We start from the raw sequence: 22,225 nt of genomic DNA on the forward strand, positions 1-22,225 counted from the left end.
TGAAAACATCTGACCTGACATCCAACCTGTGGCGGCCGTTTGCTCGGCGGTGGCGACAGCTTTCCCTTCCTCTGTTCTTCACGGGCATTGCGGCAGCTTCCATTTCCTCCCTCCTCCTGAGCGGGCAATTGGGAATATTCTCTTTTCAGGAAATAGGAAAATGGGTCTCAGACCTGCTTCTGATTGGCCGGATTGAGGATCAGTGTTTCAATGGTGAATATTCATTCGCTGTTGTAACACCTGGGTGGGCTCCTGGCGCAATGCTCTGCGCCACATTTTGAAGCCTATTAGAGCCACTGACTCTAATCAGGTGCTTAAAAAAAAACACCCCTGCCGTTTGAATTAATGCGCCCGGCATCCTGAAAGGAGTGAATAACAGAGTAAGATGCTTTGTATTTAATGGTAGATTTGTTATTATGTGGTTAAGCTGTATTCATCAAGAGTTTGACTGCAACTTTCTCTGGAGGATATTCGCTGCCTGTGGGTGTTTTGAATAAAAGTGGAGTTCCACCCAAAAATGGAACTTCCGCTTTACGTGTAGGTGACCCCCTAACATGCCAAAGGTCATTTTTTGGGGGGGGGGGGGGGGTAGCGGGTACCCTGTTTTTACAGGCACCCAGCAACCACTTCCTGTCTGGCGCCGTGGTGCTGGAAGGAAGATCACCTCTCCCTCCTCCCTTCCTGCAATCTTCTGGGACAAGTCACAGGTCCCAGAAGATTGCCCAGGCCAATCACAGCATGCAGGAGCGGCTCACGCATGCACAGTGCGCACCCAGCTGTGAAGCCAGTGCTGAATTGCAAAAACTGGCCAGGTCCTTTAGCTGCCTAAAGGTCCGGGTCTTAAGTGGTTAAACTCTGGGTTGTTTTTTTTTTTTTATTTCACTTTGCTGGCACAACAGTGGTAGAAATATTTTTTCATTTAAATCTTGGATGTCATAGCATGGACTTATAAATGTTTTATGGGCTATGTTTTATTTATGACAGATGTTTTGTATATTTCCAGATGTGATATTCCCTTTTCTTAATTTTATTTGGCAGCAATATTCCTTTGCTATTGATTTGACATTGCAGGGTTGAAGATCATATTCACAGTAACCTTGAACTTAAGCCAAATTCTCTTAGTTTGAATTTCTGTCCAAATTTTCTGGTCTGTTTTTTGTTTTGTTTTGTATTTTATCCATAAGAGCCGGTTCACACTGGGGCGACACGACTTCCAGCACGACTTTCAGAGGCGACTCCGACACGACTTGAACATGAACCACAGGGCGATCTGGGGCGATTTACAACACGACTTGAAGTCGTCTCCAGGACAGGAGACTTTCCAGTGGCCAATAAAACAACAATCAGCTCTGGGAGAGGGAGGGGGAGGGAGGGGGGCAGGAGAGATTTGCCTGAGAAATGTATGTTATCTTCCTGGAAAGTTGCTTCAGATAAGACAGTGATCAGACTTCTGAGGCGACTTCCATTGAAATCAATGGGTACAAATCGCCTACAAGTCGGATTGAAGTAGTTCAGGAACCTTTTCTGAAGTCGGATCGCCTTGAGTCGTGTGTATTAACACCGCTCCCATTCACTTCCATTGTTTTTCTCTACAGCGCGACTTGGGACGACTTGAGGCGACATGAAGTCGGATCGCAAGTCGCCCCAGTGTGAACCGGCTCTTACTGTTTGAGGTTAGAATCATGACCAGCAAACTCAGAAGGGCCAATAACAGGGACCTTTGTATAAGTCAGCTCCCCACACCATAGCAGCCCTGTACACACGATCGGATATCTGATGGAATCTAATCCGATGTATTTTTTTCGTCGGATATCCGATGAAGCTGACTTTCATCAGTCTTGCCTACACACCATCGGTCAAAAATCCAACCGTGTCCAAACGCAGTGACGTAAAACACTACGACGTGCTGAGAAAAATTAAGTTCAATGCTTCCGAGCATTTTTGACTGATGGACTTCCACACAGACGATTGTTTTTTTCTATCGTTTTTTTATCCATAGGAAAAATTTAAAACATAGTCTATTTTTTTTCACCGATGGAAAACAAACCGATGGGGCCCACACACGATCGGTTTTACTGATGAAAACAGTCCATCGGTCTGTTTTCATCGGACAAACCGATCGTGTGTACAGGGCTTTTGTGTCTTGAAGTTAGTGTAGGGAGAGAATAGAGAAAGCAGACAAGCTGCAAGATTAGTGACAGTTAGAAAATTGTGATTTATTTCTGTGAATTGTAGTTGTGGGGTCTTGTTTCTGTTTGTGCTTTGTGTCTTTTTGTGTCGCTGCCCTGCTGACAATTCTTTTTTTCACTGTTGTATCTGAGCATTTGATTTTAATTGGTCTATGTCAGGACAGCTTTGCATTAGCAGAAACACAGAAAGGCTCAGAAAACTGCTGGACAATTTCTATCCACGTATCAAAGCAGTCTACTGTAAATACTAATTGATAAAAAAAAGCATGCGTTGTTGCCAAAACTACCTGAAAGGGTTCTTTAATAAAACGGAAATTAATCGGATAAGGAAAGGGGTGCTGCCACTCCTGTATATAAGTGTAGCATTCCCTTACCATTGAGCAATGGCTGAGTACCCCTAAGTGGCTCCAAAAAAAAACCGGAAAGTTCCCCAACCCGTGCCCATCATTGGCGCCTCACTGTGCCCATCATTGCCGCCTCACCATCATTGTAGCCTTACCGTGCCCTCATTGCAACCTCACCATCACTGCTGCCTTACTGTGCCCTCATTGCAGCCCACTCACCATCATTACAGCCCCCCCACCATCAGTACAGCCCCCCTCACCATTATTGCAGCCCCACTCCCTATCATTGCAGCCTTACTGTGCCAAACAATGTAGCCTCACCAGTCAGTGTGTGCATTACGCATATCGGGCATCTCCTGCTCCTGCTGTGTCACGGAGCTCACTGTGAAAAGTTTGGGCGCGCTGTGATAAAAGTCCCGCCCTACTCCTAGACCAGCTTGTGTGATAGACAAAACACTGCCTCTATCACACGTGCAAGTCTAGGAGGAGGACGGGACTTTTATCACAGCTCGCCCAAACTTTTCACAGTGAGCTCCATGACACAGCAGTCTCCTGCTGTGTGTTACAAACGGCGCCACCCCTGCACCCACTGCCGCCCCGAGGCCTGGCCTCGGTGGCCTTGTCGGGAATCCGGCCCTGACTTTAGTATGTTGTGAAGGTTTATTTAGCGCAATAAAGTCAGGAGAGAGGGTTAGGGCACTAGGTACCTGAAATAGACAAAAAAATGGCTAAAGAACTCACTTCTTGTAAAGTAGGTACTTGGCCTTTTGAGAGCAGCCTAACAGAACCCAGATTTTAAATGGTCCATCTTAGGTACCTTTAGTGGGTGAGCCGTCCCCCTAATACATGCATCTAGTGCCAGATGCAATGATTCAAATGTTTTTTTTTTAGAAGCATGTGATTAAAGCCAATGGCTCTAATAGGCTTAAAAAAAGGGTGGGCTCCGCGCTCTGAGCCCATCCACTTGTGTGACAACAGCAAATGAAAATATTCGCTATTGCCATCCTGATTCTCCTCCCAGCTAACCAGGACCGTCACCTGATTGTCTGAGAGGAGAAGTGATCCTTTTGGCTGCTGAGGAGACACAGGGGAAGCCACTGTAAAACACCAGGAGGAGAAGGCGCTGCCCGCCACCCCGTGACCTTGAGGGGGTAAGTGTGGGGCTAGTGACCGACCAACTGACGGGGGGGGGGGGGGAGGTGCTCTGTGTCTGTGACCCGACCATTACTGATTCAACGCATGCGTGGAAGCTTTGAACTTCCAGGGCCGCGCACGTCGCCGCGTCATCATCGCGGCCACGTCCCCGCGTATTGTTTACACGTGGATTTCTGTCTGATGGTGTGTACAATCTCCGGGCGGACATGTCTGCTGAAAACGGTCCGGCGAACCGTTTTCAGCGGACTGTCCGTCCGTGTGTACGAGGCCTTAGGCCCCATACACACGGGAGGATTTATCCGCGGATACGGTCCAGCGGACCGTTTCCACGGATAAATCCTCTCGAGGATTTCCGCGGATTTCCATGCGATGGAGTGTACTCACCATCGCATGGAAATCCGCGCCGAAATCCTCTGGCGATGACGTGTCGCGCCGTCGCCGCGATTATGACGCGGCGACGTGCGCGACGCTGTCATATAAGGAATTCCACGCATGCGTCGAATCATTACGACGCATGCGGGGGATCCCTTCGGACGGATGGATCCGGTGAGTCTGTACAGACCAGCGGATCCATCCGTTGGGATGGATTCCAGCAGATGGATTTGTTGTGCATGTCAGCAAATATCCGATCTGCTGGAATCCATCCCAGAGGAGATTTCTCCGCGGAAACAGATCCGCTGGCGTGTACACACCATAGGATCTATCCGCAGAAACCCATTTGCTGGGATTTATCTGCGGATGGATTCTATTGTGTGTATGGGGCCTTAGAGTCTCTACAAACTATGGTATATACAGTAGATTTGAAAATTTACCAATTCTGATGTACTGGCGGCCAATCCAATTTCTTAAGGCCCTTAAAATCCCAGTACAAATAGCCCCCAAATTACCCCTTTTTGGAAAGTAGACAATCTGATGCATTTAGTAAGAGGCATTGCCAAGTTTTTGAAGTTGTAATTTTTTGTCACAAGTTTTTGGAAGATAAAAAAATTAAATAGAATGTTGTTTTTTTCACAATTTCTTTTTACATACTATCACCAGAGCAGTGCAGCATTGTCATATGACTCCTGTGGCAGTGATTCTTTTTTTTATCACATTATCACCCAGCAGATCAAAGCATCTAGGTACTGGCAAACACAGTCCACTGTGTCCTGTGGACATAGATATCACGTGTGTGGCATGCTGCACGCCCCTGGGAGTGTGCAAGTGCACATGTGCTAGGCAACGTACGGGTATGTCAGTTAGCCTGTAGATGCCAGCCATCCGCAGTACATGTCTTTTTGACCCCAGATTTCATATTTAAGAGGACCTGTCATGCTTTTTCTATTACAAGGGATGTTTACATTCCTTTTAATGGGAATAAAAGTGACCCAATTTTTTTTAAAAAACTGTTTTAAAATCAATAAAATAAAGTAAAATAAATGAGAAAAAAAATTAAAGCGCCCCGTTCCGACGAGCTCACACGCAGAAGCAATCGCATATGTGAGCAGCACCCGCATATGAAAATGGTGTTCAAACCACACATATGAGGTATCGCGATCGTTATAATCCTAGACCTCCTCTGTAACTTAAAACATGCAACCCGTAGAATTTTTTAAACGTCGCCTATGGAGATTTTTAAGGGTAAAAGTTTGACGCCATTCCACGGGCGGACGCAATTTTGAAGCGTGACATGTTGGGTATCAATATACTTGGCGTAACATTATCTTTCACAATATAAAACAAATTGGGCTAACTTTACTGTTGTCTTAATTTTTAATTTAAAAACGTGAGCTTGTAAGACCGCTGCGCAAATACAGTGTGACAAAAATTGTTGCAATGACCACCATTTTATTCTCTAGGGTGTTAGAAAAAAAAGGTATAATGTTTGGGGGTTCTAAGTAATTTTCTTGCAAAAAAAAATGTTTTTAACTTGTAAACACTGAGTCTGAAAAACAGGCTCGGTCCTTAAGTGGTTAACTTTGCTGTCGAGAAAGAGGTGGTATGTAGGCAGCTAAATTTAAAATGAGTGATGCCGCGTACACACGGTCGTTTTCTGCAATGTAAAAAAACGACGTTTTTAAAAACGTCAATTTAATTGACCGTGTGTGGGAGAAAACTACGTTTTATGTCTTCTGAAAAACGACCAAAAAAAATTGAAGCATGCTTCAATTTTATGTGTCGTTTTTCAAAACGTCGTTTTTGACTTCACAGAAATTGACCGTGTGTAGCAAAAACGTTGTTTAAAACGACGTTTTTTCATCCGCGCATGCCCAAAAGCTACTTATGAAGCGAGCTTCAATGGAAAAACGTGGTGAACGTAACCTCGCTTTGCTAGAGCACTGTGAAAAAACAATGGTGTGTAGGCAACATCGTTTTTGAAAAGTGTCGTTTTAAAAACGTTGTTTTTTACTTCACAGAAAACGTCGTTTTTTTACATCGCAGAAAACGACCGTGTGTACGCGGCATGAGAACCTTGTCCACAGCTAGGTTCAATACAGTAATTCTCATTGGCTCCATCAACTAATTTTGCTTATAAACAGGAATTGTGGGAAGAACATGATCAAAGAAGGGGATGAAAAAGGAGGAATTTAAAGAGAGAAGGGGAAAGAATTAAAAAATAAAGGGGGGGGGGTGGGGGTTAGGAAGAGTCGATATAAGGGGAATGAGTTAAGTGAAGTCAGTCCTGCCAAGGCTGCAAGACGATCAGTCATCTATTTTAAACATCTACAAGGTTTATTTGCATAGAAATACAAAAAAAACATTGTGTGTATAGGTCTATATATATATATATATATATATATATATTTAAAAGTTCATAATGTGTTGACAAATGACAATACCTTAAATCTCCAGAGTCCACCAATATCTCCACTCTTTTCAAAGCAAGTGGGCTCCAAACCTTCCTCGAGACAGCATTTTATAGCAGTCAGTCCACTGCAACCAGCACCAATCACTGCGACTCTTTTAACCATGATGGATTTCTAGTTTACCTGATGAGCTTGAATTCTGTAAAACAATAGGTACAACATAAGCTATTTGTTTGGGAGCAGGGAAAAATGTGCTATGATTCTAAGGTTTATTCAAATGACCAATTGCAAATCATATATTTAAAGAATTATGCCGCGTACACACGTTTGGAAATTCCGACAAAAAAAACGTGATTTTTTTTCTGACGGAATGTTGGCTCAAACTTGTGTTGCATACACACAGTCACACAAATCTTGTCGGAAATTCCGACCGTCAAGAACGCGGTGACATACAAGACATACGACGAGCCGAGATCAATGAAGTTCAGTAGGCAGTTTGGCTCTTCTGCTTGATTCTGAGCATGCGTGTTTTTCTTTTGTGCGTCGGCATTGCATACAGAAGAGCGGATTTTCAGATAGGAACTTTTTCCGTTGGAAAAATAGAGAACCTGCTCTCAATCTTTTGTTGGCAGAAATTCCAACAGCAAAAGTCAGATGGAGCATACACACAGTGGGAATTTCGGACCAAAAGCTCACATCTGACTTTTCTTGTCGGAATTTCCAATCGTGTGTATCATTAGTCTAATCTCTGTCACTACAATCAGTATACCAGTTTTTTTTGTCAAAAAGAAGACTAGCTCCACAAGAAAAAGCAATGTCCAGAAGGACCAAAAAGGCAGAAATCTCTGTGCAACGTTTGTAGGAGGGCCGATACCTCATTCAGAATTATTATTTTTTGCCATATCAAGGAAAATTCATTACTTGAGCCAAATTATAAAACCCGGAGAAAATAAATAAATAAGTGCTGGTATTGCCAATAGCAACGAACCTTTTTATTTTATGAAAAAAACAAATTGGTCACAATAGGCAACAACTCTACTGTCCTCATTTTCATTTATCTAGTTATAATGAATTATCTATTTCACTTTCAAACAATAAAGTTAACGAAAAAAAAAAATAAAGGACAGACTCGATGGACTACTCAGTCTGTTTCTTCCTTCATCTTTCTATGTTTCCATGTTACAACTAGGGATGAGGTTTGTTTTATCATCTGAGGTGAATCATACAGGTTTGAACTTTGCTGTCCTGGTAAATTTATGTGCAGACTTTCTAGGACATTTTTTGTGAAGCCATAATGCACTGCATGGCAATATGGATAACAGACCTAGAAGGCTTTTGGTTAAGCGAGTCCACTCACTATAAAAGGGGGCACACAAAGCGGCCATATTGTCAATGTGTTGGTAGCTGCTGTAGGGAAATGTATGGGGAAAGCTAACAAACTTTTAGTAAGCAATTAGGGTTAGATAGGAAAATGTAATTTACGTTTATGTGCTAGTTCTTTGCCTTTGTTGTTGTTTTTGTTATTGGGGACTTTATGTCTTTAATTTTTATTTTGTGGTTGATCTGAGGTTGGCTGCTGTCCCATCCATGACACCATATCAATTGTATTTATTTATTTATTCTAAAAGTCATCCTTATTTAAAAAAGGAGCCTACATAAGTTTCAGGGGGATAGTATTTTGGGATATATATTTAATTCTGCAATGCCTTCCTTAAAAATGGGGGTATTGTTTTGGGAATGGTTTTTATTGTATTTTTATACGTTTTTATTTTAAGTTTTTACGCTGTTCATAGCACAGCATTCACTTGTGACAGACAATCTGTTTTTGGAGTTGCACAATTTGCAATTACAATTTTCACTTAAACCGACCTGAAATATAATCACTCCAATTCACAGCACTTCTCTAACCCAGTAGAAATAAAAGTTAGGCATACACTTGTTGTTCTGTTATCCCTATGTAGCGGGCAGCTATTTTCTTTGCTGGCCCTGCTTTAAATTTAGGGGTTAGTCAGGGGATTAGTTACCTCTGACCTATTTTGTTTTCAAATTTTGACCTCTGTCCCAGCCGTGGCTGTACTGCAGGTAAACGCTATTGTTGTCTGGGGTGTCAGTTCCACCCCAGGCCAAGGGTAGCAGCAGTCAGATCCAGGTGTATTGGGTATTCTTTCTCGGCTGTCAATCAGTCAGGGTTGGTCACCTCACTGTGCATACTGGGGAGGAGTATTTAAGGGGCAGACGTCACAGGTTCTGGGTCATCGTCGTCTGCCCTGGGCAGTCGTCCCACCACCCCTGTGTGTGGCCGGGGGTGCGTGTTCAGAGTTTCCTGGCTCCAGCAGCAGTCAGATCCAGGTGTATTGGGTATTCTTTCTCGGCTGTCAATCAGTCAGGGTTGGTCACCTCACTGTGCATACTGGGGAGGAGTATTTAAGGGGCAGACGTCACAGGTTCTGGGTCATCGTCGTCTGCCCTGGGCAGTCGTCCCACCACCCCTGTGTGTGGCCGGGGGTGCGTGTTCAGAGTTTCCTGGCTCCGGGGCCACGTTGGTCTGGAGTCGTGCCCTGCTAAGCAGGCCCAGTAGTCAGACTGGGTCTGCATTGCTAAAGTGGTCCTGTGCTATCCGTCCTAGAGGGAGGAAGCCGTTGAATGAAGTACCTGTCTGGAGAGCACCCAGCACGAGGCTGGTACACTCAGGGGAAGCCTGAACTTCATTGAAGGACCTATCGTTACTGAAAGGCTGAGCAGTGATCGCCCGTCAGTTGCCTGATTTCACAAGTTACTACTTTGAGAGTGCTTAATTCTAAAGTGAGAGGATTCTGGACCGATCGTATCTCCACCGTTGGGAAGGTCAGTGGCAGAGACTGTACCAAGGTTCCGTGTAGTGCCCTGGCTGCTAGGACTAGTGAGAGAGGCCTATCCAGGGGCACAATACCCACTCTGGCTAGAGTGGTGACGAGAGATTATGACTGGAGGCAGGAGTGCTTCCTATCAAGTTCTACACCTGAACCTATTACCTCTTCAACCCATTGTTCGTTCTTTTACCACATTTGGTAAATAAAGCAGAGAAAGGGGAACGCAACGTGTGGATATTAACTTTGTTTCAGCTCTCATCCAGTACCCTAGACGGCAGAGAAATAGAGGTAACATGCCACCCAAAACAAATCAGCAGCTCCTTTGGGGGTAGTGCTGCACCTAAATAGATTGTAAATTGTCCTGATGCTGGGCAATTAAACACTGCTGTATCTTCTGTGGTATCTCAAATCTTGAAGTAAAACCCTGTCTGTCTCTAATGACCTTGGACCTAGTCTTGCTTATTAGAACTGCCCTTCTGCTGGCCAATCTTACACTTGTATATCAACTGCACCTTGCTACTGAAGATACTGTTGTTTTCACTCCTCCCCGAACTGTTAGTCAGCATCGCTTCTGCTCTACTTCTCCGTGTTCATTGGAGCGCTGAGCAGTGGAGGGGCGGGAAGTGGCTTGCTGAGACTGCCAACAATCAAGGCAAATGCCAGATTCAGACTTGGAAGTCTCGACTGATGGCAGTGACGACAGCGGAGAGTGTACTTCAGACCGCTCTCCGCTGCAACCGAAAAGCCCAGTTTTTGTTTTGTTTTTTTGCCATTGGTGCATGTCCCTATGGCAGTGCCTAACCCACTTGTTTTTTCACAACCGTTGGCCTATTAGCCCTCAAAATGTCCATAATAATCTAAGAAGATAAGCCACTCTATGCCCCCCCTCCCCCCCTCGTTAGACTTCAATGATTAACTGAATTTCAAATAGGTTTCTCCAAACCTTTTATAAAGTAAACACAGGCAGATATGCTCATTCTTACGTATAACAGTATTTTCTTGTAAGCCCTACATACAGTGGCTATCTTACAGCCCAAGGAAACCATGCACTCTTTATCATTTCTCTTAACAAGTTAATGTTCTACTATACTGAATGCCTTAGATAATTACATTTTGGAATACATTGGAGTGAAATGCAGGCATAAGGATTCATGGGACTGAGTATGCTTGGACCATATACCATAACTTTTAGAAAATATGGTATTCTGTATATCACGTGGGCCATACTACAGAGTATACCTGAATGAGGCCAGGCTGTGTATCAGCGCATACAGTAGGTATGCACAGGTGTTCTATGCACTAATGAAAGGGGCAGCTGCAGCTAGGTGGGTTGGCATTGCCTGAAGAGGTGGTGCTGGGACCAGTAGCCACATGAGGGTGAGTGCAAGCTAACCACTGTGTTCTGCTACACAAGGATTACATGACAAAATGTGGAAAATTTTAAGGGGTATGAATACTTTTCCAAGGCACTGTAACCTGTAATATATGTTTGACCTTCCTGTTAAACAATATGATGGCAAATTATCAGGGCTAAATTAATACTATATTTTCCTACAGGATAGCAATAGTTGTCAATTTTGTGGGAGACTTCAATCAAACTTAATGTGGCAGTGGCACTTCTCACAAAAGACCCCTGACAAACTGCCTGAAAGCACAGAGCTGCTTGGAAAAAACAAACATTGGATCATGGGGTGTTAAGAGACTTGAGCCTGTTAGAAAGAATAAAGATCAAAGATCTCCTAAACCAAAATCCTGATGCCACGTACACACGATCATTTTTCGGCATGAAGAAAACGTTGTTTTTTTTAAAAACGTCATTTAAAATGATCTGTGTGGGCTACACATAATTTTTCAGGTTCTGAAAAACGACAAAAAAAAAAATTCGAACATGCTGCATTTTTAAACGTCGTTTTAAACAATGTCGTTTTTCGGGTTGTAAAAAATTATCGTGTGTGGGCAAAAACGACGTAAAATACCCGCGCATGCTCAGAAGCAAGTTATGAGACGGGAGCGCTCGTTCTGGTAAAACTACCGTTCATAATGGAGTAAGCACATTCATCACGCTGTAACAGACAGAAAAGCGCGAATCGTCTTTTACTAACACAGAATCAGCTAAAGCAGCCCAAAGGCGAATGGAACTTCCCCTTTATAGTGCCGTCGTACGTGTTGTACGTCACCACGCTTTGCTAGATCATTTTTTAAAAACTATGGTATGTGGGCAACGTCGTTTTAATGATGAAGTTGGGAAAACGTTGTTTTTTGGACATGCTGAAAAACAACGTTTTCTTTCATGCTGAAAAATAATTGTGTGTACGTGGCATAACTCTTAAAGTGGTTGTAAACCTCAGACATGAAATATGAACAAAGCATATCCCTCTATAGTGTGTACTTGTCTCAATTAGGAGCGCTAAGCACTATTTCTACCTTCTGTTTTATTCCCTTTGCTATCATCATGAGTCACTTCTGACAAGTTTTCCTGACACCAAGAGAACAATGGTGACAGGGGATGGAGCTCCAGCTGATTGACAAGCCCAGCTCTGTTCCTGTGTGCTGTGTGAAAAAAAGGGAGGTCTTTCCCTCCAATCAACTCTCATGCCCTGTACACACGATCACTTTTTGTGATGAAAAAGAAAGTCATTTTTTATCATGAAAAAAAAATGTAATTTTTCCAACTTCATCATTAAAAATGATGTTGCCCACACACCATAGTTTTTGAAAAATGATGAACAAAGCGACGGCACTCTAAAGGGAAATATAAAGTAGGAGCCTCTGGGTAAGGTATGTAAATACAAATATTGGAAGTACCATCATCCTGAGATCATATAAGATATTTTGGGTCTGAGGTCCCGAACCAAAGAACCAAGGGGGGAGGAATGGGCCAATTAGGACTATCGCGGTACAGGTAAAAAAAGGGAACGAGTGAGGGTACATTTTAAAAGAACAAAAAATAAATTTTATTGAAATCACAGCGTTGGGTCCCGGGACTGCTGCGACTTACCCAGTCCACAGTATTAGATGCTAGCATCATTATCCTGATGCTACCATGGGTCATTGTTTGGCCCCCCCTACTCCATACAACTGTACTACTCCCACATGTTGTGTTGAACTCACAGGCACCTCCACAGGTGCCACCATTGGGCTCCTGTTCCCGGGATCCCCTTACATTTTACCACCTATCTTGTTATCAAGACTAGCAGGACATTCCCTCCGTGTGTCCACCTTGGCTACCGCATGGGACCCTGTAGGGCGACGCCCGCTGTTTCCATCTTGGCGGGACCTGTCTAGAATTTCTCCTGAGGAAGCGGAATATTCCGCGAAACTAGTTGAGACCGTCATAACCCTCAACCCATCGTGTCTTTCTCCTTATCGGGGGTTCCTCAATATGGTGTTGTCATAGGTTATGAGTATTTTAATTGTGTGATGATGTATGTCTATGTTTTCAATAAAATGTATTTTTTGTTCTTTTAAAATGTACCCTCACTTGTTCCCTTTTTTTACCTGTACCGCGATAGTCCTAATTGGCCCATTCCTCCCCCCTTGGTTCTTTGGTTCGGGACCTCAGACCCAAAATATCTTATTAGGCACTCTAAAGGGGAAGTTCTATTCGCCTTGAGGCTGCTTTTAGCTGGTTACTTGTTAGTAAAAGACGATTCGTGCTTTTTTGTCTGTTACAGCGTGATGAATGTGCCCATTATGAATGGTAGTTTTACCTCCCGTCTCATAACTTGCTTCTGGGCATGTGCGGGTTTAAAACGTAGTTTTTGCCCACACACGATCATTTTTTATGACACAAAAAATGACATTTTAAAAAATGACATAAAAAATTGAAGAATGTTCGAATTTTTTTTGGTCGTTTTTCAGAAGACAAAAAACGATGTTTTGCCCACACACGATCATTTTAAATGACATTTTTAAAAATGTCATTTTATTTTATCACAAAAAGTGATCTTGTGTACAGGGCATTAGAGCTCTTTTCACTGAGCTCTGCAGACTAATTCTCTGCTCCCTTTTTCTGAACCCTCAGACAAGCTTATAAATTGTGGACTTTGAATGGATGTAGAGAAGAGAAAACTGCAGATAAATGTAGGAGAATTTGTTTAATCTCTTGTATCACCTGAGGTCAGTCACTTCACTTGGGTATATGCAGTGGCGTCACTAGGGTTGGTGTCATCTGGTGCGGTAAAATATGGTGTCACCCCCCCACCCCCCCAATAACATTTTTCAAATATTTTTTACCCTACTGTTTGCTCTCTGTTCTCCTTTCTTCCCCTTTTCTCTCTCTCCCTATCCATCTTTCTTGTTCGTTCTATCCCTTCTTCTTTCTCTCCATTTTTCTTTGTCCCCTCCCCCCACCTCTCTTTCTCCAGAACCGGAATTCACATCTCAGGAGCCTATAGGCCAGGGGCGTACCTAGAGCATTTGGCACCCGGGGTGGATCCAATATCTGGCACCCCCCCTCCACACGTTAAAATGTAAAAACACCGCACTGTGCCCCCTGCATACCTCTGCATCCTTCAATATCTTTTTTTTACTTCTGTGTACCCCTCTTCACAACTGCACCTCTGGACCACTTTACATTGCACAGCACCCTGCATCACTGGACCCCTTTACATTACACAGCCCCCTGCATCACTGGACCCCTTTACATTACACAGCCCCTTGCATCACTGGACCCCTTTAAAATTACACAGTACCCTGCATCACTGGACCCCTTTAAAATTACACAGCACCCTGTATCACTGGCCCCCTTTATATCTCACAGCCCCCTTCACCTCTGGACCCTTTTACATTACACAGCACCCTGCACCTCTGGGCCCCTTTACATTACACAGCACCCTGCACCTCTGGACCTCTTTACATTACACAGCCCTCTGCACCACTGGACCCCTTTACATCACATAGCCCCCTGCACCTCTGGACCTCTTTACATTACACAGCCCCCTGCATCACTGGACCCCTTTAAATTTACACAGTACCCTGCATCACTGCACCCCTTTACATTACACAGCACCCTGCATCACTGGACCCCTTTACATCTCATAGCCCCCTGCACCTCTGGACCCTTTTAAATTACACAGCCCCCCTGCACCACTGGACCTCTTTACATCACATAGCCCACTGCACCTCTGGACCCCTTTACATCACATAGCCCCCTGCACCTCTGGACCCTTTTACACTACACAGCCCTCTGCACCCCTTTACATTACACAGCACCCTGCACCTCTGGACCCTTTTACATTACACAGTACCCTGCATCACTGGACCCCTTTAAAATTACACAGCACCCTGTATCACTGGCCCCCTTTACATCTCACAGCCCCCTTCACCTCTGGACCCTTTTACATTACACAGCACCCTGCACCTCTGGACCCCTTTACATTACACAGCACCCTGCACCTCTGGACCCCTTTACATTACACAGCACCCTGCACCACTGGACCCCTTTACATTACACAGCACCCTGCATCACTGGACCCCTTTACATCTCATAGCACCCTGCATCTCTGGACCATTTTACATTACACAGCACCCTGCATCACTGCACCCCTTTTACATTACACAGCCGCCTGCACCTCTGCACCCCTTTACATCACATAGCCCCCTGCACCTCTGGACCCTTTTACACTACACAGCCCTCTGCACCCCTTTACATTACACAGCACCCTGCACCTCTGGACCCTTTTACATTACACAGCACCCTGCATCTCTGGACCCCTTTACATTACACAGCACCCTGCATCACTGGCCCCCTTTACATCTCATAGCCCCCTGCACCTCTGGACCCTTTTACATTACACAGCACCCTGCACCTCTGGACCCCTTTACATTACACAGCACCCTGCATCACTGGCCCCCTTTACATCTCATAGCCCCCTGCACCTCTGGACCCTTTTACATTACACAGCCACCTGCACCTCTGGACCCCTGCATGTTACACAGACCCCCTTCAGTGCAGACACCCCCTCAGTGCAGACACCCCCCCTTAGTGCAAATCCCCCCCTCAGTGCAAACCCCTTCGGTGCAACCCCCCCAGTGCAAACACCCCCCCTTAGTACAACCCCCAGTGCAAACCCCCCTTAGTGAAAACCCCCTCAGTGCAAACACCCCCTTAGTACAACCCCCCCCTCAGTGCAAACACCCCCCCTTCAGTGAAATCCCCCCAGGTGCAAACACCCCCCCTTCCCATGCAGTACCTCAGATCATCGCAGGCAGCGCCACGGCACATGGACAGAAGGTCCCCTCGGCCCCTCCCCCTCTGTACACACAGAGAGGAGGGGGCTGTGCCTGTGTGCCGACTGCCGAGCACCGCTAACAGCCCGTGGCTGTGAGAGGAGGGGATGGATGGTGCTGCGGTGTCACCCCGCAACCCCCCCTCCTCTTGTACCGCGGCGCTCGGCGCTCCGATTCCGCTCCGATTCCGCGGCGCTCATCGCTGCAGTCGGGATGGTGTCACCCCTCTAGTGGGTGTCACCCGGTGCGGACTGCACCCCCCGCACCCCCCTAGCAACGCCTCTGGGTATATGTAAGGCCGCGTACACACGATGATTTTTCGTCATGAAAAAAAAACGACGTTTTTCAGCATGTCCAAAAAACGAAGTTTTTCCAACTTCATCATTAAAAACGACGTTGCCCACACACCATCGTTTTAAAAAAAGTATGAAAAAAGCGCGGTGACGTACAACACGTACGACGGCACTCTAAATGGGAAGTTCTATTCGCCTTTGGGCTGCTTTAGCTGATTCCGTGTTAGTAAAAGACGATTCGCGCTTTTCTGTCTGTTACAGCGTGATGAATGTGCTTACTCCATTATGAACAGTAGTTTTACCTGAACAAGCGCTCCCGTCTCATAACTTGCTTCTGAGCATGCGTGGGTTCAAAACGTCATTTTAGCCCACACACGATCATTTTTTTTAAAACGACGTTAAAAAATGCAGCATGTTCGAATTTTTTTTTTGTTGTTTTTCAGAAGCTGAAAAACAATGTGAAGCCCACACACGATCATTTTTAAATGACGTGTGTACGCGGCATTATGGTTTACAACCACTTTATCTTCTTTCTCTGACACCTAACCTTTACCCTACCCTACTCTAATCTATCCTAAAATGACCTATTACATCTAAATCCCGACCAAGATCACCAGACTGGCAATTTTTCCCATCCTGAGTAAGAAAGGGCAAGCCATGGCCATCCAAAAACACATACAAAGTTCCAGCAGACTTGTATCCTTTTTGAGAAACAAAGTTGACAGTAGTTTCAAACCAGTGGCAGCTGGTGCTCAACATTTTTGGGGGGGCGCAAACGAAAAAAGAAAAAAAACAAAACAATTTCAGCCTCGCTGTGCCCATCAAATGCAGCCACTTTGCCATCAATTGTCGCCACTTTGCCATCAATTGTCACCACTGCGCCATGCCATCAAACGCAGCCACTGTGCCATGCCATCAAACGCAGCCACTGTGCCATCAATTGTCACCACTGTGCCATGCCATCAAATGCAGTCACTGTGCCATGCCATCAAACGCAGCCACTGTGCCATCAATTGTCACCACTGTGCCATGCCATCAAACGCAGCCACTGTGCCCATCAATTGTCGCCACTGTGCCCATTGTCAACACTGTGCCCATTGATGCCACTGTGCCCATTGATGCCACTGTGCCCATTGTCGCCGCTTTTCCCATTGTTGCCGCTGTGCCCTGTAAAATGCCCCTCCCCCGCCTGGCACTTACCTTTCTGGGGGTCAGCCATCCTCCTTCCACGTCCCTCGATGTCTTCTCCTGCCCTCGATGACGCTTCAGCCAATCAGGTTACCGGTAACCAGAACCGGTGAACCTGATTGGCTGAGACGCCTGTCAGTCTTATCCAAGGAACGCACCCCCCGTATGTCCCTTAGATAAGCATTCGGAAGTCGACTACAGCCTGAGGGCTGTACTCGGAAAGCCTATCAGAGCCGCTGGCTCTGATAGGCACTTCCACACAGCCAACCAGCTGCCGTTATTCAGGTGGCCGGCGCTCACCATCCAGTCATCTGAATAGTTGGCTGCAGCGGCGAAAATATATAGATTCATGCAATGCATGAATCTATGTATTTCAGTGGCGGTGCAAGAGCCAGAGGGGGCGGCACTCCGGCGCCCTCTATGGACGAACCGCCACTGTTTCAAACTTATCTTCCTCCTATACTTCACTATCATCTACTGTATTCAGATCCCAGTCAAAATATCTCACTAAATATCATCTTCCTTCACTGCTCTTCTGGAAAGGAATTATTTTCTGCAGCAATAATGAAGAGATTGGATAAGCAGTACAAAAATGAAGTTGTTACCCAGCAGCTGGTCTGCCACACATAATCCACCTCAAAACCTGGCAGTTAGTTCATCCTCCTCTTTTTTCCATGCCCCTACAATCACTGATTGTTAGTTGTGGAGTGGCTTGGCAGAATCATATGCTTACCACCAGCTGTAGCTAATAAAACAGCCAAGATATTGATACTGCACTTACTGTTTACCAGTCAATTCAAGATTTGTTAGAAAACTTGTGCACTTGAGTGCACTTGATGGATGATAAAGAACTACCAATTTAGCCAGCCATTTCTTGTGCTGTCCACTCACATTATTTGGAATATTGCACACTACCTGGAGGTAGGCGAGTTTGCAGCACAGCAACTAAGGTAAGGTGACCAGATTTTTTAAATGAAATCTGGGGACATATTTTTTCTTTACTAGTAATGGCAACAATCAGCGACTCCCTGCCCGTCGCCGCCCGCCTCACAGCCTCTCAAGTCTTACTCTCCGGCCCCGGCTACTACTGGATGGGGAGCGCAGGAAGATCACTCTGCCAGGGAAGGCAAGGAGATAGGCAGGTGGCTGGCCAGGATTTGAGCCAAGGCAGAAGAACATGCGAGCGAAGCTGAATGGGCATGCACCTGAAACTGAAGAAATATTCCCTCCGCTCCGACCAGCACATGATCATTAGTGTTGAGCGGAATACGCCATATTCGATTTCGCGATATATCACGAATATATAGACGAATATTCGTGAAATATTCGCTAAAATCGAATATTCGTGATATTTTATAAAAAATAAAAATGTTGCGAAATTTCGCGAATGCGAAATTGATTGCGAAATTTTGACAACTGTGGTAGGAGAACTCTGATTGGCTCTGATGCAAAAGAAGGGCGGAGAAAGTATTCGCGAATATTCGGAAATCGAATATTGGTGATATTTTATCGAAATTTCGCTAATGCGAATGCGAAATTGATTGCGAGATTTTGACAACTCTGATTGGCTCTGATGCAAAAGAAGGGCGGAGAAAGTATTCGCGAATATTCGGAAATCGAATATTGGTGATATTTTATCGAAATTTCGCTAATGCGAATGCGAAATTGATTGCGAGATTTTGACAACTGTGGTAGGAGAACTCTGATTGGCTCTGATGCAAAAGAAGGTTATTATAGTATAGTTATTATAGTATTCGCGAATATTCGGAAATCGAATATTCGCGATTGCGAATATTCGGCAACATAAAAGGATCGCCTCAGCTTAGCTACTCGGCCCAGGGTCTCTAATCATACCAGCAATGCTTTTAGACGTCGATAGGATGTGATCTGTTTTAAAAATAAATTTGAAAAAATACGAATATTCGGAATAGCGAATTTTGGCCGCGAAATTCGAGTTATTCGCGAATATTGGAATATGCCATATTCGTAACGAATATTCGAAATGCGAATATTCGTGAGCAACACTAATGATCATCAGAAAGGGGCGCAGATAATGGAAAAAATACAACCCCCCTATGCTGGTAGGCACGGCAGAGCGGCGGTGTGTAATTCAAATTTTTTTTATTTTAATTCTGCACTGATTGTCTTTGAAATTGCCCCTGCCCCCTATTAAATCCAATCTGGGGACAAAACCAGGGACAGACTTGGTCCAGGGACAGTGTCCTCAATCAGGGGACTGTCCCCTGAAACTGGGGATGTCTGGTCACCCTAAACTAAGGCCCGTGTTTGTACATTGCAATGCACCAAGGTAACAAAGGCAATGACCATGTAAAAAATATACTCTTTTTGTCCTTGTCACTTATGAAAGTCTATGGATGCCATGTTGCAAAACATTTCATAGGCTTGGGGAAATAAAGCCAGACTGTGGGTGATTTTCTAGCAAATGCACATGCTAATAAATTGGCAGATGTTTTTGTTCCTGTCTTCTTCCATAAGAGCAGTTTTCATCAAAAGTGGAAAGAATGTGAGTGCTGCCAGGGACACGGACAGACACGCCTAGTAAAGCTCAAGTCTTAACTATTTTGCAAGATGTTTTTTCCAGAAATTACTTACAGAAAGGCATTAACAATAAAACATTGCAAATAACAAAAGAACAAATTATATTCTTCACTGTTTTTTTTTTTTTGGAAGGTTTTAGGAAATACAAAGGTTACAGGAGCTGGAATTGTAGGGATTGTGCATAAACATGTAGCCAAAGTTAGCTACTGTGCTTATACGTTAGAGACAATTAGCTGGATTCAAATAGACCGCCACATCTTTGCGGCGTAGCGTATCGTATTTACACTACGCCGCCGTAAGTTAGCTAGGCAAGTACTGTTTTCACAAAGTACTTGCCTGCTAAGTTACGGAGGCGTACCGTAAATGGGGCTGGCGTAAGCGCGCCTAATTCAAATTAGGCTGAGGGGGCTCGTTTTATGTTAATGGGGGGGTGACCTGACGTGATTGACGTTTTTTTACGAACGGCGCATGCGCCGTCCGTGTACATATCCCAGTGTGCATTGCGGCAAAGTACGCCGCAAGGACGTATTGGTTTCGACGTGGACGCAAATTACGTCCAGCCCTATTCACGGACGACTTACGCAAACAACATAACATTTTCAAATTTCAACGCGGGAACGACGGCCATACTTAACATTACTAGTCCAGCTATTTGATGGAATAACTTTGCGCCTGAAAATGCCTTACGTAAACGGCGTATCTTTACTGCGATGGGCAAGCGTAAGTTCGTGAATAGGCGTATCTAGTGATTTACATATTCTACGCTGAACGCAATGGAAGCGCCACCTAGCGGCCAGCCTAAATATTGCACCCTAAGATACGACGGCGCAAGCCGTCGTATCTTAGATAGGTGTAAGTGTATCTCTGTTTGAGAATACACTTAAACTTAGGTTGGCGCAGATTCTGAGTTAGGTCGGCGTATCTACTGATACGCCGGCCTAACTCTTACTGAATCTAGGTAAAGTTCTCTGTTGTTTACATGGAGTAGGCTCCCTCTAGTGCAGTGGTTCTCAACCTTTTTAGTGCCGTGATGCCTTGATAAAATATCCCAAGTTGTGGGGACCTCTAACAGTAAAATTTTCATAGCGTGGATTGTCAGCACCCAAGGCAAGACAAGTAATTTGCACCTCTAGCCCACATACTTTTAGCGCTCACTGAGTACCTTCCACACCTCTAGTCTATGCCCCCCCAGCCATACTGTGACCTGAATGGGCGGCTGCAAAGAGGCTGAGTGGGCGGCTTTGGACTCCAGAAACATGGTTGTGTATTTAAAAGGCAATTTTAAGCAAAACGAATATACCAGTTTTGTGCAGACTCTGACTTCATATTATCTAAGAATCTAAGAACAAGATTTCTCAACAGTAGTTTGTGTCTCCAAGGCGTTCAGTAAAACCATCATATGGTTTTAGTGAACGCCGTGGAGACACAAATAATAATAATTTTTCATTTTAAGAATAATAATAATTTTTCTACCTATACATCAGAGTCCCCCTGGTACATCAGAGCTCTCTCTTTAAATCAGAGTCCTCCCTTCACATAAGTGTCACCCTGTATATCAGAGTCCTCCTATACATAAGAGCCTCCCTTCAGAGTTCCCCCTGCTGATAGAATCACTGCAGGTCATAGGTGTGTGCACAGGGTGTGCCAGGTGTGCCTGCGCACACTCTAATCAGCCTGTGTGGCACGGATTCCCCTTGTTTAGACCCCTAATATTTCACCAAAGCCCCCTAATGGGGCTCCTAAAAAAATTATTTAAAAAATAAAATTGTTGAAAATAAAATAATAAAAAATGAAAAATGTCTGACACCGTCCACTGTGCTACTTTCACCAATCTCTGCCCTAATGACACTGTCCACTGCTCTACTGACAACGCCATTATATATACACATGCACACACACATATATGCCCTTTGGGGTGCACACCCTAATGCAATAGGCTGTGCACACCTATGCTGCAGGTGACTTCTAAATATGCCCCCAGGGTATTTACCAGTCATGTCCAGCTGTGAAGAGGGTCTCAGGGAGGACTACACACATTAGGGAAATGCCACTATACCAAGTCTGTGATTTAGAAAGCACTAGAGTCAGAGAATCAGCACCCAAAGTGTTTAAGGTTTCCTTTAAAAACATCAACATAACAACAAAAAAATACAATTATAATGAGAATAAGCTAAACATTAAAATACACCATCTGCTGCTAAAGAATATGTATATCCAGGATGTTAATCCAGAATTTCCAGCATCAAATATAATATTTGGAAATTCTAAGCAATATAAATGTTAAAAAAAATAAAAAAACGTAACAAACTTGCCTGAGTTAACCCGAAAAATGGCTTGTTCTTGAATGAGAATTTGTGTAAGAGAGGCATGGGCTTTTAATATATCCCCCGCCCTTTACTGAGGACGTCTGTTAGGTTAGGCAAACTTGGCAGCTGGAACTTTGCTTGTTCATTGTTAATGTTTGATAAGCCAATAAACAGCAGTATTGGCAGTAATAGCATTTCCAGATAAAACATTTAAAAAACTAGCTTTGATTTTTCCTATTAACCCCACACCACTGCACAATAGCATAAGCCCAAGATTTAAAAATAATAAATAGACAAAGTACTTAAAGCTAAACTCCAGAAATGA

The 22,225-nt window shown here is 44.4% G+C and overlaps 1 protein-coding gene across 2 annotated transcripts in view; it reads right to left on the reverse strand.

The window, feature by feature from the left end:
- Positions 1 to 21,997, reverse strand: part of LOC120945769 (flavin-containing monooxygenase 5-like) — a 74,248-nt gene extending 52,251 nt beyond the window's left edge. Inside the window, exons 1-2 of one of the 2 annotated variants that reach the window (XM_040360151.1) lie at positions 21,907 to 21,996; positions 6,508 to 6,673 (exon numbers count right to left, since the gene is read on the reverse strand). In XM_040360151.1, the coding sequence (XP_040216085.1) occupies positions 6,508 to 6,639 (132 nt within the window). In that variant the 5' untranslated portion in view covers positions 6,640 to 6,673; positions 21,907 to 21,996. Of the gene's footprint in view, positions 1 to 6,507; positions 6,674 to 21,906 lie in introns of both variants that reach the window. The other variant, XM_040360152.1, reaches the window with a different exon arrangement.
- Between the last annotated feature and the right edge of the window lie 228 nt (positions 21,998 to 22,225).

Source organism: Rana temporaria, chromosome 7 (genome assembly GCF_905171775.1).
Source record: "Rana temporaria chromosome 7, aRanTem1.1, whole genome shotgun sequence".
NCBI lineage: Eukaryota > Metazoa > Chordata > Amphibia > Anura > Ranidae > Rana > Rana temporaria.